The following is a 20,794-nucleotide window of genomic DNA, read 5'->3' on the forward strand; positions in this document are numbered from 1 at the left end:
AAATTTAGGGGTCGATTGGTGGAAGGTGGGAGGGTGTAGATTATTTTTATTTTTTTTGAAAAACAGATTTTTTTTTTTGTTTTTGGAAAACAAAAAAAAATTAGGGATAGGTTGGTGGAAGGTGGGGGTGGGAGGTAATTTTTTTTTTTGAAAAACAGATTTTTAAAAATGAGTTAGAACCATTTTACCCAAACCATATTTGACCAAATCCATATTAACCCATATTTTATTTGGGTGGATTGTAATCCAAACCATTTTTGCTCAATCCATATTCAATCGATCCAAATCCGATCCAATCCAACCATTTGCCACTCCTACTGATAAACAAACTTTTACAATTAATTAATTGATGCCTAACTAACTTCTTGAACCAACTAACAAACTAACTACTTGAACCTTTATCTCCAATATCTGCCCTCAAGCTAGATGTACTGAAAACATTCATGCTGAGATCTTCCCGGAGCTTTGCTTTTTTGATTTCCAAGATATTAGTGACTTTCCAAACTTCAATAAGTACCCAGTGACTGACCTCGTGGTATTGGGGCACGCAGCCCAGTCTGCATCACAGAAATCAGTGAGTTGGGCCTGTTTCTTAGAACTCATAAGCAAAACCAGTCCTAGTGCTGCCTTGATATGTCTAAGCTATTTGTATAAAAATTGGGCAAAGAGTCAGAGACCAAACCTGATGTTTTTAAAATAGTTAAAGGACTAAATTGATAAGTAAGTGTATATTTAAGGGACCATTTCAAATCTACTCCTAAAAATAAGAGACCATTTACGACATTTTCTACTATTTCATGCTTCATTTTGGAGTTAATATCTCAAAAGGTCACTCAACTATAAAAATTTATGTAGTAAAATCATTAAACTTTATTTTTTATCAGTAAAGTCACTCAAGTTAGAGTTTTTATCTTACAAAATCATTCAACTTAGAGCTTTTATCTTACAAAATCACTCGCCCTAATTTAACTTAAAAAAATTTAACACGACAAAATAATTAACTTTTTATATTATACACGGATCCCACAGATACACAAAATTCATTTTTATACCAATCCACTGACAAATTAAATAACGAATTCAAATAGATGATTAAATATTTTTAACGCGCATTTTAGCAAGAAATTGAACTCTGAAAATGTTATTAATGTTATAAATAAGAGAAAAATTACTGTTACTAAAGTAATAAGAAAAAGTTGGCCTGGCAAAAAATATCACAGTAAAGTCAAAATATTCTAAAATATGATATCAAATAAATAACTTATTGATAAAACAAATTTAAAGTCAACGAAAAAGAAATAAATATTGCACACGCATTTGGTATATACGGTATGATAATTGATACGTGTTTCAAAAATAAATTTGTAAGTATCATTTAACTACAATTATTAATCATAGAAAAGAGCTAAAAATGGCAGATCTCACGCTAAAATGCTAGCTGAAAATATTTACTTACCGATCTACCTAAATACAATATTACTGATCTACTTAAATACATTATTTTAATTTGGGAGTGTGTGGATGGGATAAAAGAAATTAGTTTTCTTTAATTTTGTTTATTTGATTTGGTTGAGTGATTTTGGAAGAAAAAAAATCATAAGTTGAGTGATTTTATTGATACAAGATAAAGTTTAATGATTTTACAACATAAATTCACATAGTTGAGTGATTTTATTGATACAAAATAAAGTTTAATGACTTTACCACATAAATTCTCATAATTGAGTGACCTTTTAAGATATTAACTCTTCATTTTGTTAATCATTAACTTTCAAAACTTACAAGTTCATCTCACTATTTTTCTCTATAAATACTTGCACATTCTTAACCAGACCAAAATATCCTTTCCCCTTTAGAAATGGATTCCATTAGAAGCATGCATGAACTTGACAAGCCTCATGCAGTTTGCATCCCATACCCAGCCCAAGGTCACATTAATCCAATGTTAAAATTAGCCAAAATCTTCAATCACAAAGGCTTTCACATCACTTTTGTCCACACTGAATACAATCATAGGCGTCTACTTAAGTCTCGGGGCCCTGATTCCCTCAAAGGCTTTCCATCTTTTTGATTTGAGACCATTCCTGATGGCCTTCCACCATCTGATGCCGATTCAACTCAAGATATTGTTTCTCTTGGTAAATCCACTACCAATACTTGTTTAGGTCCTTTCAAGGAATTGCTTGCAAAGCTCAATAATACTTGTTCATCCAATGTGCCACCTGTCTCGTGCATCGTTTCTGATGGATGTATGAGCTTCACTCTAGCTGCTGCTCAAGAATTGGGCATCCCTGAAATTTTCTTTTGGACTCCAAGTGCTTGTGGTTTATTAGGTTACATGCATTACCGCGACCTTGCTGAAAAAGGATACTTTCCACTTAAAGGTATACTCTGTTTGATTTGTCCTGTTTTAAAATGGCCCATTTTTATATATATTTGTGTTTTAACCTTTGTTCTTGGGGAAATTGTAGATGCAAGTGACTTAACAAATGGGTATTTGGAGACGGCTTTGGATTGGATACCGGGCATGAAAGGCATACGTCTGAGGGATTTACCCACTTTATTGAGAAGTACAAATCCAGATGATTTTTTGTTCAACTACCTCATCCAAGAAACAGATAGAAGCAAATTAGCTTCTGCTATTGTTATCAATACATTTGATCCATTAGAGAAGGAAGTTCTTGAAACACTTCAGGCCCTTCTATCTCCAGTCTACACAATTGGACCCTTGCATTTTCTCTTAAAACATATTGAGGACAGGAATTTGGAGTGCTTGGGATCCAATCTTTGGAAAGAGGAACCAAAAACCGTAGAATGGCTTGATTCCAAGAAACCAAATTCTGTTGTTTATGTTAATTTTGGGAGCATCACTGTCATGACCGCGAACCAACTTACTGAATTCGCATGGGGACTTGCCAATAGTCAGATGGATTTTTTGTGGATCATAAGGCCTGATACTGTATCAGGGGAAAAAGCAACTCTGCCATCCGAATTCATGGAAGAAACAAAAGAAAGAGGGATGTTAACAAGTTGGTGCGCACAAGAACAAGTCCTTAGCCACCCTGCTATTGGAGGGTTCTTGACTCACAGTGGATGGAATTCGACCCTTGAAAGTATCAGCAATGGTGTGCCAATGATCTGCTGGCCATTTTTCACGGAACAACAGACTAACTGTTGGTTCAAATGCACCCAATGGGGAATTGGAATGGAAATTGACAATAATGTGAAAAGGGATGAAGTTGAACGTCTTGTGAGGGATCTAATGGTCGGCGAGAAAGGTAAAGATATGAAGAAAAAGGCAATGGAGTGGAAGAAATTGGCTGAAGAAGCTGCTGCAAAATCAACAGGATCATCTTATGTGAACATTGACAAGTTGATCAATGAAATTCTACTCAAACATTAGGTGGTTCATTATCTATTTTTTCTTGTGTTGATATCAGCTTGTCAGATCCTTCAATTCTTGTTTTTCCATTTTCTGTTATATTTTAACTTGGTACTGTAATAGAAATACTATGATCCAAAAATAAAAATAAAAATATCTTGTTATTTTCTATAACTAATGTCTTAGGCATTAGATTTTTTAATACTTGGTTTTGTTAAACTGTTCTTAAAATGAATACTCTACCTCTAGTCTCTAATTTAATTAAGTAAAAACTAAACTAATCTTACCACTAAAGGGGCAAACCAAATTTTCTTCAAACATTAGGCATTAATTAATTAAAAATAATAGGTGGTTCATTTTTAACTTTCATGGGTTTGAGAAATGTAAATAGGTTATATCCTTAATTTAAACTTGTTTTAGGTTGGAAGAGGTCTTGAGTTCAATTTTTGTTTAGAAAACTTTTGTCAACTAAGGTCATTTTGTTTAATATATCTCTTTATACATAGTATTAATATATATATACTTGATAAAATTTACGGAGGAAGAGGTGTGCTCGATACTCCTTCCGTCACGTGGATCGGCTCTGCAACTTGTTACTATGATAAGATTCTAATAACGATAAACAAAAATATCACTCGCTACCTCAAATGTCTATTGGTCCCCCATGCACGTGACACTATTATATGCTTTGTAATTTCCGCTCGTGACAAAATAGAGTCCCACAACTATTGATAGCTTTCATTGATGCATAATAATATATTTGTAAAAAAGAAAAACTTAAAAGTTAAACTTTTTGAAACTACAAAAAATTATTAGATTTTTTAGGAAAGTTTTTGAAATGATCTATTGTACTAGTATCTTACAGATAGATCTAGAAGTTCTATATTCTTATTAAGATAGCTTAAAGATAAAATTGTCTTGATTTTTCTTATAAATATATCTAAAATAATTTCTATAATCTCATATTCAAAATCTCCCTTTTCCTTCCAATATAGTTTTCTCTTCTTTCTTTGAATCTTGAGATCCTAGTTAACAGAGGCGGACCTAGCTTCATAAGTCGGGGTGCACGTGCACTCGTTAACTTCGAAAAAAATCATGTCTATATATGTATATTTATCTTGAGAAACTGACAGAAACTAGGATATAATTAGCATTTCACCCAGGGGTGTTCATGAACGGGTTGGTTCGGATTTTTCAAATATCAAACAAAACCATTTGTGTCGGATTTTTTAAATTTATAAACCAAATCAAACCAATAAAAGTTGGGTTTTTCAACCTCGGGTTTTTTCGGATTTTTTCAGGTTTTTCGGTTTTTTGGGTTGTTTCGGGTTTTCCGGTAAAGTATTCATACAAACATATAATTTACTTGTAGTTCAAATATTTCTTTAGTCCTACCAAAATACAACTATCTAATGCGTTTCTTAAAAAAATAACACAAAATATGATATGTTTAATTACACTAAACTATCCAACAAAAATAATAATAATGAAATCGCGTAAAACAAACATTGCAAATTAACAAGTCATAATGAAAATGATCATAATTTAAAAGTACTAAATCATGCTAAAATAAGTTCAATAAGTATTAGTTACATGACTAAATATTATAGGAAATTAAAATTAGATTATGTATCTTAAATGTCTAAACCAATGTAAAACTAAATAACAAATATTCAATATTATTGTCATTCATAGTGTTGAATTGAATTTCTTTTTGCATTAGTATTAATTTGATATTGATTTAAGCTTTATTATAATTACCAACATCTTTGGACCATCCAGAATTCTAAGTTTCAAACTTGAAATAATATATTAAAAGATAAAAACTATAAAAAAGTATAAGAAATATTTAAAAATTATATCAAAGTAAATATTTTTATGTATAAAATAAAATTTCAAAGTTATATATATAATGTCGGGTTGGTTTTTCTAGTTAAAACCAAAACAATCAAAATATAGTCGGGTTTTTTTTTTCAATACCAAACCACTAGTCGGATTTTTTTTCCGATTTGACTCGATTTACGATTTGGTTCGGTTTTCGGTTCGATTTTGTACACCCCTAAGTGCACCCATGAGAAACATATGAGTGTTCTTGTGCCATTGGTACAAGGCAAAGGAACCACCCATGAGATATCGAATCCAGCTAGAGCACTATTTCATTGTTTTTATTTTAAATTTTACTTAGAGATCATATTTGGTGCACCCGAAGTTTTCAAATCCTGGGTTCGCCTTTGCTAGTTAACGATCTTTAACTAGCAAGAGTCTCCTCAATTATACTTTTCTTTTGTTATTCTCTATAATATCCATTGTTAAATTAAATAAGTGATCGAACTCATTAAAAAATATTTTAAACATAGATTAATTAGTTTACTAATTTCTTTCAAATTTAAGATGTTTTCTTTGGTTTTTTTTATGTCGACTTCTTTTTCCCATATAATGTTGTAGTGATCGTAGTTGCATATATACAAATTTCTTCGGTTTGAAAGAATATGAGATTGGATATTTGGTTTCAATTAGTGGCAAAGTTCTGTTTGAAACATTATAGAGAAAATGGCCAAATGAGCCCCCAACCTATTATCGAATTTCCAACTATACACTTATATTTTACGGGGATCCTATTACCCCCCTCCCCCCCCCCCCCAAACTATTTAAAATTAAAATGATTACCTCCCTAAATGCTTATGTGGCAAAGTGAGTGAGTGTATTTCTGAAAACCAAAAATAAATATTAAAACTTCATTTTTAATATTCTTTTCATTTTTTTCCTTTTTTTTTTTAATTTTAAAAAGGAAGCCAAATTAAAACACCCAAATTAATTGAAAAATCAAAACAAACAAAATCAAATGAAAAAAAAAGCTACAGAACAATTTGAAAACTAAGTTCCTTTCTTTCTCGAGCTCCAAGCGACGGTCAGATGCCTGAGCACCGCCGCATTGATACTGGAAAATTGAGGTACAGAGTTGAAGCCAACCTCAATCACACCAAACTTGAAACTCCTATGAAATTGTCAGCTATATAACTCCCATCATCATATATCTGCCATGGAAATAGTACAAAAAGTTTGGATAGATTTCATCCAAGACAACTATTTCATCTCTAATTTATTTTCTTCTTCTTAGAAACTTAGTTGAGCATTCATGTTTGTCACGCCCCGAGCCTACACCCTGGACGTGGTCGGCACTCGAGAACCATTGTTGGCCCCAAGCGAACCCTTGGCCTGGCTTACTTACTCAGCGGAAAATTGTATGCATAGTTATAATGATCAATTACTAAACTCACTTGAATAATAAGATAACTTAAGAATGTTTAAAAGTCAAACATTCAACTTGGCCAAAATGGCAACTCAAGCCTTAACAAATGAAATGAAAATGTAAAGACAACTGAACTACTAACTGTCTATGAAGCCTCTAAAACAAACAGAGGTGTCGGGACAGGACCCCCGATCATCCTAACAACTGAAAATTAGAAAGCAAATGATAAAAGGAGCCCTCCGGAAAGCAATGAGGCTCACCAACTAACTCTGAATGTTGAACCTGATCAACGAGGCGCTGGATGTTAATCCTAGTTACCTGCGTCTGCGTCATAATAAGATGCAGGCCAACTGGCATCAGTACATTGAATGTGCGAGTATGCGAGTTGGAATGCTAAACATAACTTAAGTTGACTTGACTCTTCACTTTACTTGACTTGACTCTTAACTTTCCTTGAATTGAATTATGGATTCAAGGATTGTGATTGTGATAGGAAAGATCTCATGATGTTTAGGAGTGTTTGTAGATAGCTAAACATGAGAAAAGATCAAGAAATCACCATCTTGGAACAAGTTCGCGACGTGGAGCTAATTTTTGTTCACTGGGGGAGCAAGTCCGCGACGTGAACTTGTGTGCCAAATCCCACTCGACTTCTCCCATCTTCGTTTTCCAACCCCAATTCACCTAATCTCGATTATTGTTCTCAAATTCATTTTAGATTCTGATACCCAACATATGTACTCAAGAACCTAACTCAAAGCAACTCTAAAACTCAACGTAAAGATCTCAGAAACTCCTCAGTTCAGCCCAATTCAAGAACTACATTCAAATTCAAGAATACATATCAAGAACATCAACTTTCAAACTCTTTTAGGACGAATTTCGCTGAACTAAACATGTTTGGCGCGTGGGTGAATGAACCCAACGCTATGAAAGACTCACACACCTTGTAGGATTAATTCCTTGGCGAAATCCACAACCAAAATCGATCGTTCTTGGTGAATCTTTCTTTTCCTCTTCTCCCTTCTCTTCTTTTCTCTTTTCTCCAAGCCCTAGCGTATTTTGGTAAAAGAGTAACTGATCTAATTCTGATTACACCCTAACTAAATTACCAAAAACGAAGTAAAACAATTGGGCAAGGAAAAGACCAATCTACTCTTTAAAAATCCGGATTGGACTTTCCTTATTCAAACAGCCCAACTTCCAAAGGGCATAACTCACTCATATGAACTCGGAATTGCGCAAACTCGGCGGCGTTGGAAAGGTTATTCCAAGAGATTTCCAACCATATCTGGAAATATACCTAACTCGTCCTGAGATAGGAGTTATGACCGTTTGAAATTGACCAAAACTCAACTTATTCTAACTTAACAAAATTTCTAGATTTTCATTCTTTCCAAAAATGACTATTTCCAATTATTAGCTTCTTCCTAGTTATTTCAAATTGCGAGGTGTTACAATGTCAGCCATCAAATTTCACCATCACGATATGGAAATCACCACCATTACAATATCTATCAACACCACCACAAATCACAGATAGAAATCTCCTTCCCACTCTCCACAATCAAAAACTATTAAGTAAATTACTTTACACCCATTTCAAAATCAACTATTAGTCATTAAAACTCCATTGAAATACCATTTTGAAGATATTGTAACAAACTTTCAGTCAACAAAATCCATTCAAACAACTTAATAATGATGGAAATCTCTAAAAAAAAAAGTTCTCAAAATTTCCTCATCGGAAAAGATTCTGACATGGACAATTTATTTTTTAGGTCAATTAAATTGACATTAAATTTTATCATTTATGCACCTATTCCATGACCATGAATTTAATAATAATTTTAGATTTGATAAAAAAAAGAATTTAAAAAAGGGAAAAAAGAAAAGAAAAATGGCATTGATGTGTTCAAGGATTTAAAGAAAAGGAGGAAGAGAAAGAAAAGAAAAAAAGGAAAGAAATGTCAGTCAAAAAGGTAAGAGAATAAAAAAGATAAAAAATTACACGTGTCAAACGCGTGGATTTCACTGACCAACATAAATGTGGTTGTGACTTTTTAAGGAGGTAATAATTTCATTTTTAAATAGTTTAAGGGGGTAATAAAGCCCCTGTAAAGTATAAGTGTATAGTTAGAAATCCGACAATAGATTGGGGGCTCATTTGATCATTTTCTCAAACATTATATTATATTTGTGTCAAGAATCATCTTCAGTTTTGTCTACAAATGATATGAACATATACAATATCGCACATACATATGTATAAATAGAGTAAAGCTATTTTTAAATAAATATACAAAATATTGTAGTATTTCTTTTTATACCCTAATTTATTAATTTAATTAAACGAACACTATTTTATGTATACCAAAATACATCAAAATCATACAATGTATTAATATCACATACGAACTAATTTTGGATTCTGTCCACATTATTACATTTTTTTTTACTATGCCTATATAGTGATTTTTAGGGAAACCAATATTATGCTCAGTATGATTTTAAGAGAAGATTGACTACATAATTAATGTCAATATTTTTAAATATGTTTTTGCTAAACATGTTTTGGGTCAAAAAGATTTCAATTTTATGTAGGACTAGTGTATGTAAGGGTGTAATAAATTGATTTGGTTCGATTTTTTAATCAAAATCAAATCAAACCACTTTTTTTGTTAGAGTTATAGATCATAAATGAAGTTTTGGTAAATCAATGTAGGTCTGGTAATAATTGACAAACATATAGTATATTGAACATATCATAGTTATAAGATTTGGCTCCCTTCCATTACCACTTTCCTCCATTTCGTCAAGTGCACATCTAGATGAGAGACATGTGTCTTAACAATAACTATTCAATGATGTACGCGTTCAAACACAACCAAATTTTAATTAACAAACACAAAAATGTTTTGTCCGTCTCAACTCTCAAAGGTCGTATTTACATAATTTAAAAATAAGGACAAATCTAAATGATAACCTAGTTTTTAATTATTTTTTGCTTAAACTAGACGTAGTGTTAACCGTAATGGTTGGCCGTGCCATCAGCCATGTTAATGGATTGGTACGTGTGTCCATGATGAACTGTGAATAATATATCGGTTAGAGTCACAAATAACTCCTATATTTGTTGGCATATTTCACTTTAACATCTTAATAAAATATATATTTTTGCTATTAGATACTCCAATTTTATTAAATATATTTTTATTTAATATTTTTCTGATTATCAGTCAAAAATAAAAATGTGTATAATATACACGCACATAATGTGACAATATAATGCATTAAATTAAAATAATTCTACACCCTCACTCAAACCCAATTTTTCTTCTTCTCCATCATATGCTGTTTGTTGGAATGTGGTTGGATAAATTGGTGACTGAACAGTGCGATAATATGAGAAGAAAAAGGAAGAAGAGAGAGATTTGTTGAGAGTGATAAAAGGAAGTAAATTTTTTTATAATGATGTATGGTGATGAGGGATAAAATGTTTATCATTATATCAAAAGTTATAGCTGATAGCAAAAACATAATTTTATTTCTTAAGTAAGTCTATTAAGACTCAAGCAAACGTTATGTTCTATCATGACTCAAGCAAACGTTATGTTCTATCATGACTCCAACCAAAGTCATACGTTTTGCCATAGGTAAGATGTTGGTGTTACCCAATACTTACCACATGCAACATGTTGATCTTGAGAATTGAACTAAAACCTCAGCTCTGATATTATTTGTTATGATCAAATTTTTATCATCATACCAAAATCTATAAATGATAGCAAAAACACAATTTTATCATTTAACTAAATTGACCAAAAAAATATGAGGTTTGATCATGATTTCGATCCAGGCCACCTTAACCCCGTGTTTGACATTAAGAAGATGTTGATGTGTAGCTTAATGTTTATTTGAAAGCTAACAATTATTCAACATTTTTTTGGAAACATTGGGCCAAAATTTTGCAACATAAGATCATCTCCAATCCCACTCTACTTTACTCTCCATTAATTATATTTGAAGCGTAAAATAGAGAATTGAATCTCCAACCACACTCTAAAAAACTCTGTATTCTCTATTTATAGAGAGTTGAATAGTAGTTCTCCAAATTTGAAGAACTACTATTCATCCGCTCTATTTCACTTTTTCATTTTATTAATATTATTTCTATTATTTTATAATTAACATATAATTTTTTATAAAAGACTATTAATTAAATTTCTGATATTCGTAATTCTGTTTAAATGTAATACAATATTATTTAATATATATTTCTTTCATCCGAATTAACAATATTTCAAATATATTTTTTTTCAATTTTTGTTAGTTTAATTGATCATTTGATATTATTATTAATTTTTATTATAAAGAATGCACAAAATTTAATTGATAAGATGAAAATTATAATTTTAAATGATACAATACATAACATAATAAATTAAATATAAGTTAACAATATAATACATAACATAATAATTTTAAAAATCACAAAAATAAATTTAGTAATTCGGTAGGTCGTTTTCAAATTTTACAATATTCGAAAAAAAAGTTAGTGTATGATCCAGAGATTGTGCTTGTGATTACGGTTGTGCTTGTTGGTTTCTTTTTTCAATTATTTGTAGTTTTTCTTTATAATTGTAGAATAAATATAATTTTATATGAAATAAATAATTTGAAAAAAAAAATATAACACAAAAATTATATAGAGAATTATTTTGACAAAAGAAAGTATGAATTTATATTGTGAAAAGAAAATAAAATAAAAATAGAAATAATAATATATATTGAGGAGAGAAAAAAAAATTATTTTTTGAAGAATAAAATAGAGAATGAAGTTGGAGATGGTTATCTCCTAAATACGGAGAATAAAATAAAATGTAAGATTAGAGATGCACAATGCCAAGTAATTTGCAACACGTGGTGGGGGGTAAGGATTCTGGCCAAAAGCTTTATACCTCATTATGAAATTTCAGTAGGAGTTTGTCTTTTTTATCCGTTAGTAATATGTCATTATAATTTATGATGTCGCAACATGCAGATTTGGACAAAACTAATAGTAAGGCCATAATGTCATAGTACTAAATTTAACATCTCATGTTTAAATATTTATCTCAAGATTTTGACTCTTTTTGATAAATACCATCTATGATCTATATATATATATACTAGTTTTACGGTACATGCGTTGCACGTGTGTATCATATCATATAATATACTATGTTGTAAAATAGAATTAATATTACTAAATTAAAGTTTTTTAGTAAATAATTATAAATGAAAGAATATTGGACAAGTCCTTTAAATGATTAATACATATTTTCATAAAGTTAATTGTTTTTTAGATAAAAATGACCAAGTATCATTGAAACATTTCAAAATGCATTCAAAAAAATTTAATATGGGGAGAAAGTGATATTTCTTAGTATTACTGTTCTTTACTTTACTCAATTTGGTAAACAAACTTAACCAACAAACAGAAAAATAATATCAAGATAAAAAATGACTAGCAATAACTTTTCCTCTTGAGGCTATGCCTGTAAATGATGGACACCATTTAAGTACAATTATTCTCTTAGATATTAATACTTGAAATTTAATATGTGCATTACACTAAGAATGATTATCATATATATTTTAATATTTTATCTTTAAATGTGATATATCTTTTACAAAATATTATTATTCAATTAATATTTGAGTAAGGTTATGATATAGATGTAATTTTACAAAAACAAAAGTGTACCTATATAGTGAATGTCAATACTTTTATAAGTAGAATGTTATAGAGAAAAATATATTATGTGAAAAATTAGTTCTAAAGAAAATTAGGCCGTAACAATGAAATGTTATTATAATGAATGATAGTTAAATAGAGATTTGAGTGTATGCCAAATATTTATCTTGATCAATTTTTTGTTATATATATATATATATATATATATATATATATATATATATAATTTAATATTAATATATGAACAACATCACCTATGGTAAAAAATATTTTATTTCTTTATATTTCTACCTTATCTTTGCGAAATTGTAGTCTTCTCCTTTATTTAGCCGCATACATATCATATAGTTGTTGTCTAATCCGAGTATCTAGTATTTTATAGATGTTGTATCGTGATATAAAACATTAAACTTTTTCAATTAAAAAATTAATAGATGAATAAAATTTAATGTATTATTTATAGAATTTTTAATTTGATTTAAGATCATTTTATGATCAATCGCAATTTTCTTGTTAATTTTATATAGCTAGCAAAGAGTGTATGTTGTGACATAACATTTTTTTAGATCAAAATGAACACAAAATAACATGAAATTCATACTTAAAAAATCATACTCAACATAAATATAAAAAAGTAAAAATATGTGGATCAATTCATAGACAATGAAGAAGGAAGACGAAAATATATGTGCATGCTATATTCACCCTAGTGTTCCATTTGATTGAAATCTCTTGCCACCAACATTTTACTTTCTCCGTTAATTTTTACTTACATATCTATTAAAAAATAATTATTATCATGGTTATATTATCATACTATAAGTAAAAGTGAAATCTATTTTTAAAATAGTAGACTTAACATCAAAACTACTAATTCAATGGACTACATTGATGCCCGATGTTTTAGTAAAATTAGGAAGAAAACTCCTTCATTTGAGGTAAAAAGAATAAGAAATGAAAATACAACGAAGAAATATCTTACTACAATCATGTGCCTTTTTTGTATTTATTTATTATTATTGTCTCTCCCACATCTTTATCTATTTAATTTATTGAAAAAAATAATCCATAATGTGTGTATTTAAATTCTCTCTCGAATGAAAACACAAAGAAAATTATTCAAGAAACAAAATAAGAAAAAGGGATAAAGGTCTGAAAAATACCCCAACTTTGGTCGGATTTGTTGTTGCGATACTAAACTTTCATGAGGACCTATTACCTCCCTAGACTATTTAAAACCGTATTTTAAACATATATATTTGCCCATGTGGACATAAAAAATAATGCAAAATTATAAATAGTAATGTGTCCACGTGGGCATAAATATACATTTAAAATACACTATTAAATAGTTCAAGGGGTAAAAAATACGGTATTAAATAGTCTAGGGAGGTAATAGGTCCTTATGAAAGTTTAGTATCGCAACAACAAATCCGACCAAAGTTGGGGTATTCTTCAGACCCTTATCCCTAAGAAAAATAAATGAAAATTCCAGAAGATTTTTGTGTGAAGCAAAATTCATGGATAATTGCATATTTCTTTGTTCTCTTCTTTTCTTCTTTAATAGAAAGTTAGTACCTAAATTCCAATGCTAAGAACTTCTGTGAAACATATCAATGGATTGTGGATGAATCATTTATGAAAATTTTAAATGATTTCAAATTGTCATAGAAAAGAGATCCCCAAGAATTTATAAGGACTGAATGATTGTGATTTATGACCGAAGAAACATGAATGTTGAAATTGTTGTGACTATTCGTAGGAAATTAGTTTTTTTAATTAATAAAACATGTAGGTTAATTGAAAGAGTATTAATGTTCTAAAATGATATAAATAATATTGATGTATATATGTGATGAAAATCATCAGAGGAAAATATGAGTGTGAATTGATGAATGATTTGCTTCAATTTGTTCACCGACTCTTTCTTATGTGGTACCTCTAATATTGTTGGCTTTCGAACTTGATCAACTATTGCAAATAACAGTTGAGATTTTTAAGAAGAAGAATAGAAAACCTAAAAAAAAATTGTAGTTTAAAAGTGAATTATAGTTTAAAAGTGAGAGGAAACTCCTCTGTTTATAGCTAACAAATAGTAATATGAATATGTTCTCATAGTGCCTTATCAGATCAGTCACAACCCTTCAAAAAAGTCCCTGCTCATCGAAAAAGACATAACCCTTTGAAAAAGTCACAACTCAACGGATAAGGCACAACCCTTTGGTAAAGTCACAACCCTTTGAAAAAATCACAATCCTTTGAAAAAGTCACAACTCATTGAAAATGTCACAACCCGTCAAAAAAGTCACAACCCTTTGGAAATGTCACAACTCATCGCAAAAGTCATAATCTATCAATGTGAAAAGGTTTCAACTTTTAATATAACATAATAAAATAAATTCAGTATTTTTAATTGGAGGTATTATAGTAATTCAACATTTATGTTTGGAAATTCATGCTTTTAAGGTAGCATAGATAGATAGATATGCAGCCTCTTCCTCTAGCAAATACTATACGAATTCTGGCAAGCATTATACCTCATTTAAGGTTTTATTTTTTGTTTCTCGTGTTTGGTATTCATATTATTAGAGTCCAACTAATTTAAATTTGCACGCTAGGTGGGGCCATTTGGAAGTAGCCCTCCTATCAAAGATTTTTCTATATTCAAGACTCAAAATCGAAACATTTGATGATTAATTTAAGAAACAACCTCATATGCACCACATATTTTGATGATTAATTTAAGAAACAACCTCATATGCACCACATATTTTGATGATGTCATTAAGAAATTTCAATGTGACTTTGTCCTTGTTCCGCGCCGTTAGTAATATAATGCATATTTGAATAAAATCAGAAGGCCGGCAATTACGTCGGTAGTACGTTAACATCTAGTGTTAAAATACAATAAGAGCTTGTTAGGTTGGGGAATACGTTATCTCGGAATTAATTATCCTGGAATTAGTTATTCCATGATTATTATCTCATCTTACAATCTCGGGATAACTAATTTTATCGCAGAATTAATTACACCAAACGATGACCTAAGATTTTGACTCGTTTTAACTAGGTCGTCTATAAAATGTACCCACTCTCTTCCTCTTGCAAAAATATTTCACTCAAATAAGGAAACCAAAAAAAAATGTGTTCCATTAATGCTGAAAATTCAGACAAACCTCATGCAGTTTGCTTACCATACCCTGCTCAAGGCCACATTAGCCCAATGCTAAAATTGGCCAAAATCCTCAATCACAAAGGCTTTCATATCACCTTTGTCAACACTGAACACAACCATAAGCGTCTCCTTAAGTCTCGAGGCCCCCATAGCCTCAATGGTTTGCCATCTTTTCGATTCGAGACCATTCCTGATGGCCTCCCACCATGTGACCCTGATGCCACTCAAGACATTTCTTCTCTTTGTAATTCTACAACCACTACATGTTTAGGTCCTTTCAAAGAGTTACTTGCAAAGCTCAAAAATACTAACGTACCACGTGTATCGTGCATCGTGTCTGATGGTTCAATGAGCTTCACTCTCTCTGCTGCTCAAGATTTGGGTATTCCTCAAGTTCTCTTTTGGACTCCAAGTGCTTGTGGTTTATTATGTTACATGTATTACCGCGATCTTGTTGAGAAAGGATACACTCCACTTAAAGGTATACATGTCCAATCCCCTGTATCACGGAAAAGAGTAAAAAAATGCTCTTGAGCTATGCGAAAATTTACTCTTTAAACTATCTTGTGGCTTTAAATTTGGTTTATATCATCTTTGGTTGATCTTCTTTGGGAATTGCAGATGAAAGTTACTTGACAAATGGATATTTGGATACAAGTTTGGATTGGATACCAGGCATGAAAGGAGTACGTTTGAGGGATCTTCCAAGTTTCCTAAGAACTACAAATCCCGAAGAATACATGATCAAGCTCATCATCCAAGAAACAGAGAGATCAAAAAATGCTTCTGCTATCATTATCAATACGTTCGAGACATTAGAGGGAGAGGTTGCTGAATCACTTCAAAAACTTCTTCCTCCAATCTACGTTGTTGGTCCCTTGAATCTTCTTATGGAACATGTTGTCGATGACAAGAACTTGGAAGGCTTGGGATCTAATCTATGGAAAGAAGAAACCAAGTGTCTAGAATGGCTTGATTCCAAGAAACCAAATTCTGTTGTTTATGTTAATTTTGGGAGCATCACTGTTATGACCGCGAACCAACTTATTGAATTCGCTTGGGGACTTGCTAATAGTCAGATGGAATTTTTATGGATCATAAGACCTGATATTGTATCAGGGGAAAAAGAAATTCTTCCATCCGAATTCGTGGAAGAAACTAAAGAAAGAGGGATGTTAACAAGTTGGTGCCCGCAAGAACAAGTCCTTAGCCACTCTACTATTGGAGGGTTCTTGACTCACAGTGGATGGAATTCGACCCTTGAAAGTATCGGCAATGGTGTGCCAATGATCTGCTGGCCGTTTTTCGCAGAACAACAGACTAATTGTTGGTTCAAATGCACTCAATGGGGAATTGGAATGGAAATTGACAATAATGTGAAAAGGGATGAAGTTGAAAGTCTTGTGAGAGAGTTGATGGTTGGTGAGAAAGGCAAAGATATGAAGAAAAAGGCAATGGAATGGAAGAAATTGGCTGAAGAAGCTGCTGCAAAAACAACAGGATCATCTTATGTGAACATAGACAAATTGATCAACGAAATTCTACTCTCCGAAACCACTAGACAAAAGTATTACTAATCAATAGTTGGTTTTCCTTTTTCTCGTTATGTTGTACAAAATAAATGAAATAAAAATGCTCTCTTGCACCCTCAAAATGTCCTTTTTTCAATTTTTGGTAGTAACAGATACAATATATATACACACTACTAAATACGATGCAAATATCGACGGGCATGGCCCGTCGATCTCAAAAAATCAAGGGAAAGCCAAGTTTATCCATGTTTTTTTAACAAAATTAATAGAAAACCTATGAGAAAATCTACGTAGTTCCCTCTATTTTGTTTGAAGTGAATTTAATACCTCTAAAAGGTGACATGACAAAGAATATAATACCGATTGTCTAAAAGCGTGTATTGTGTCCCCTCAACTTTGAGATTTAGAGTTGATATATTTTTTAAAAAAGATGACACACATATATAGTTATTTTTACACAAATAGTCCATATATATATACCATTTTTGACTAATCTTTCTCACACGTGAATTTTTTTGGTCTTCTTTAATTCAACAACTAATTTAGGTTTATTATCTCTTACAAAGATTTATCATTTAACAATACTAGTAACTAGTTATTCTTTAATATAAATTTTATACATGATGAGGATAATTTTTTCACATCAAGCATGAGTCTTTTTTCTTTTGCAAAGTTTAAAATATCTGTTTTTTTGCAAAATATAAATTTATGAATCAAATTTTATTTTTTAAAAAAATTAAAATTTTGTGCAAATTTCATATCTCAAATCAGATATTCTATAGTGAAACGCCTACTTAGCATCAAAAATTTGAATTGAGCTAATTGTACTACAACAGATGCTTTATCGGCCCATATATTATTAGTTTGTGATAATGCCCAAAATAATAGTCAAAAACTTGTGACTTTCAAATATTCCAAAATTTTGCTGAACTATCAACATAAGCAGGAGATAATAATGCCCATGTTTCAAGTCAGAAATCCAAATCATCAAAATAACAGGCAACAGAAATATTGTACTAACTAAATTTATTTTCGAAAGGTATAAAACATAAGTAACTTCTAAATTAAGACTGAAATTTCAGAGACATATTTTAATTAAACTAAGGTCTTATTATCTCCTAACTCATTTTCTTGTAGTTTTGCACATTTTTTGCATACGTGGCACACTCTATGACTCCACGTAGTTGAGACGCGTGGGAGATGCCACATAAGTCAAGGTTGAGTTAGGCCCAAGATCCATCTTTACATGGTATCAGAGTCGGACCAATCCATCTTTACATGCCCATTTAGAAGTGTTTACGCTCTAGTTGAGGTCTGGGCGTGTAGGCGAGTGTTAAGAAGTCTCACATCGGTAGAATGATATGAACTGGTCTCCTTATATGGACTTGGACAAACCTCTCCTCATAAGTTAGCTTTTAAGGTTGCGTTAGACCCAAAATCCATCTTTACATAAGGTGTACAAAATTACAAAAAAAAATAAAAGGATTCAGAAGGGGGAGGGGGGGAGTGTAATAGGACCATAGTCTAGAAGGGTACTTATGTCTTATCCCTTTTCGAAAAGAATATGTGTGGCTGTGTGAGACGTTTCCTTCAATTTTTGTGTGTGAGCTTTAATAATGAACTCCCTCAGTTTCAATTTATTTGTGTGAGCTTTAATAAATTTAACAATTCTTTAATTTAAATTTGTCATATGATATGGCTATGACCACAAGATTAAAAGGCATTTCTATAAAATTTAAGAATCTTTTATATTTTTTAAATTTTTTATGTAAAATCAAATTTTATAATAAACAAATGAAGTAATTATAAACAGGTTATTACTAGTTTATCATATAATGTTTATCAAGAAATATACCTCTAATTACATAACAGATGACCCATTATATAAATTTATATTTTGCACGACATTGTATAAATAATTATCTATAAGTTTGTGCATACTCTTCCTCTTTCCAAAATAATAGTCAATATATATCTTTCGTTTCCCAGCACTTTGAGATAAGGAAAATGTGAATATTAGGACGTAACAGGTTATTGTAGCTTGTTGGCTTTAAGCAAGTTTTGTTCACTTATATATAGAAGACTAGTCAACACATGTTTATTCTTTTTATTTTAATTTATATGAAGATATTTGATCGGCATTTTTTAAAAAAAAATGAAATTTGTGAGTTTGAACATGATATGGAATGATGAAATAAGAAGTTTAAAATTTAATTATTTTCAAATGTAAAATAGTACTATATTTATCGAAATAAATAACAGAAAGAAAAGAATATAATAAAAATGAAACAGATTGAATGTTCTTTTATTTAAAGTTTGAATACTTGAATGATCACTCAATTTTTAGTAACAGGTTGTGTGAAAGCATAAAGCTGCCTAATTACAGGACTTGTTTACTAAAGTTCTTTATTGTGGAAAGGGATAATATTGAAGGCAACTCAAGGACTTTAATGCTTGAATTTTCACTTCACATTTTTATATCTTTTTATTTTATAAATGAAAACTTTGATTGAACCCATGACTGAGATGTTCAAACTGATGAGGAACACAAACGTAACTTGGAGGTACAATTCAATAAATGATTTTGTGCCGACAATGGTAAACATTTTTTTCGGAAAACAAGTTCCTAAAAGTAGCGAAACAAATTTCATAAGTAACATATTTAAGTTTTATTGTCTCTGCTCTCTAGCCACCCAACAATCCCAACCCTCAACCCTTGACCGCTCACCCACCCCCGCCATCCTTGAATCCCCACTTCCCATCCCATCTCATTTTTGTAGTATTTTGTTAGATTATATATAGTGGCGTAGCCACATATAGTATAGAGTGACTAGTCGAAACACCCTTGGTTGAAAAATTATCATATTATATTAAAAGTGGAAAGCTTCCAACTTCAAAGTTAGATTACCATTTTACCTCTATTCTAAATAAAATATCTAATTAATTAAATATTAAATAATATCATATATATTATACTAAATACTTAAAGTGGGAAGGTGTTAAGTCCAAAGTTGAATCAACTTTTAAATGAGAAAGACATTAAGAAAGTATGATAATGAATAAATCATGGTTTCAAAACCCTTCATTTCTAAAATTAAATTTTGAACTCTTTATCTTTTCATTTTCTCAAATTGAATTAAGAAAAACATTGGTCTTGCAAACTTATAAATTAAGACATTGGACAATATGAGATAAATCATAAGAAATAGTAGTGTTCAATTGTTGATTTCAAACTTTCTTTTATTTGATTCCTTCTTCTAAGTTGCTCGGACTCTTTATTTTTGGTGCAGCAACCGTGTCAACACGGCGTGGGTGTGGGTGTGGGATCCGTGTCCGATTTGGTCAACGGATTTTGGGTACTTTGCCAAAATCGATGGGGAAAGTTTGGACAATTTTAATGATTCCTATAATCAATACAAAGCTAAGGTGAAATTGAAGAAAATGGAATACCTTTTACATAGAAATTTCTATGTCACTCCTTTTCATTTTATCTCCTTCCATGTTTCTCCTCAAGTTCTCCATATAATATCTTATAATTTAGATTTTATAACTCTATTTTTAGATACTTTAATTATTTTTAGGCGAATCCCTGCATCCGTATCCATGCATGGATCCATATCGCCAAATCTTAAAAATTAGATCATGAAGGATCCGACCTCTAGATCCGCACCCGTATCGAACATCCGCACTCGAGTCCGAGCAACTTAGTCCTTCT

At 30.9% G+C, this 20,794-nt stretch overlaps 2 protein-coding genes and 1 pseudogene across 2 annotated transcripts in view; all 3 read left to right on the forward strand.

The window, feature by feature from the left end:
• LOC125814193 (14-3-3 protein 7) overlaps nucleotides 1-20,794 on the forward strand; it is a 330,997-nt gene that overhangs the window by 125,685 nt on the left and 184,518 nt on the right. The window lies entirely within an intron of this gene.
• On the forward strand, nucleotides 1,859-3,403 carry LOC125814176 (7-deoxyloganetin glucosyltransferase-like; annotated as a pseudogene).
• Nucleotides 15,479-17,124, forward strand: LOC125814107 (7-deoxyloganetin glucosyltransferase-like). Its single transcript, XM_049493561.1, has 2 exons — nucleotides 15,479-16,028; nucleotides 16,169-17,124. The coding sequence occupies exons 1-2, from the start codon at nucleotides 15,515-15,517 to the stop codon at nucleotides 17,122-17,124; spliced, it is 1,470 nt and encodes a 489-aa protein (XP_049349518.1). The 5' UTR covers nucleotides 15,479-15,514.

This window comes from Solanum verrucosum, unplaced genomic scaffold (genome assembly GCF_900185275.1).
Source record: "Solanum verrucosum unplaced genomic scaffold, falcon-dt-bn FXZP01000230.1, whole genome shotgun sequence".
Taxonomy (NCBI): domain Eukaryota; kingdom Viridiplantae; phylum Streptophyta; class Magnoliopsida; order Solanales; family Solanaceae; genus Solanum; species Solanum verrucosum.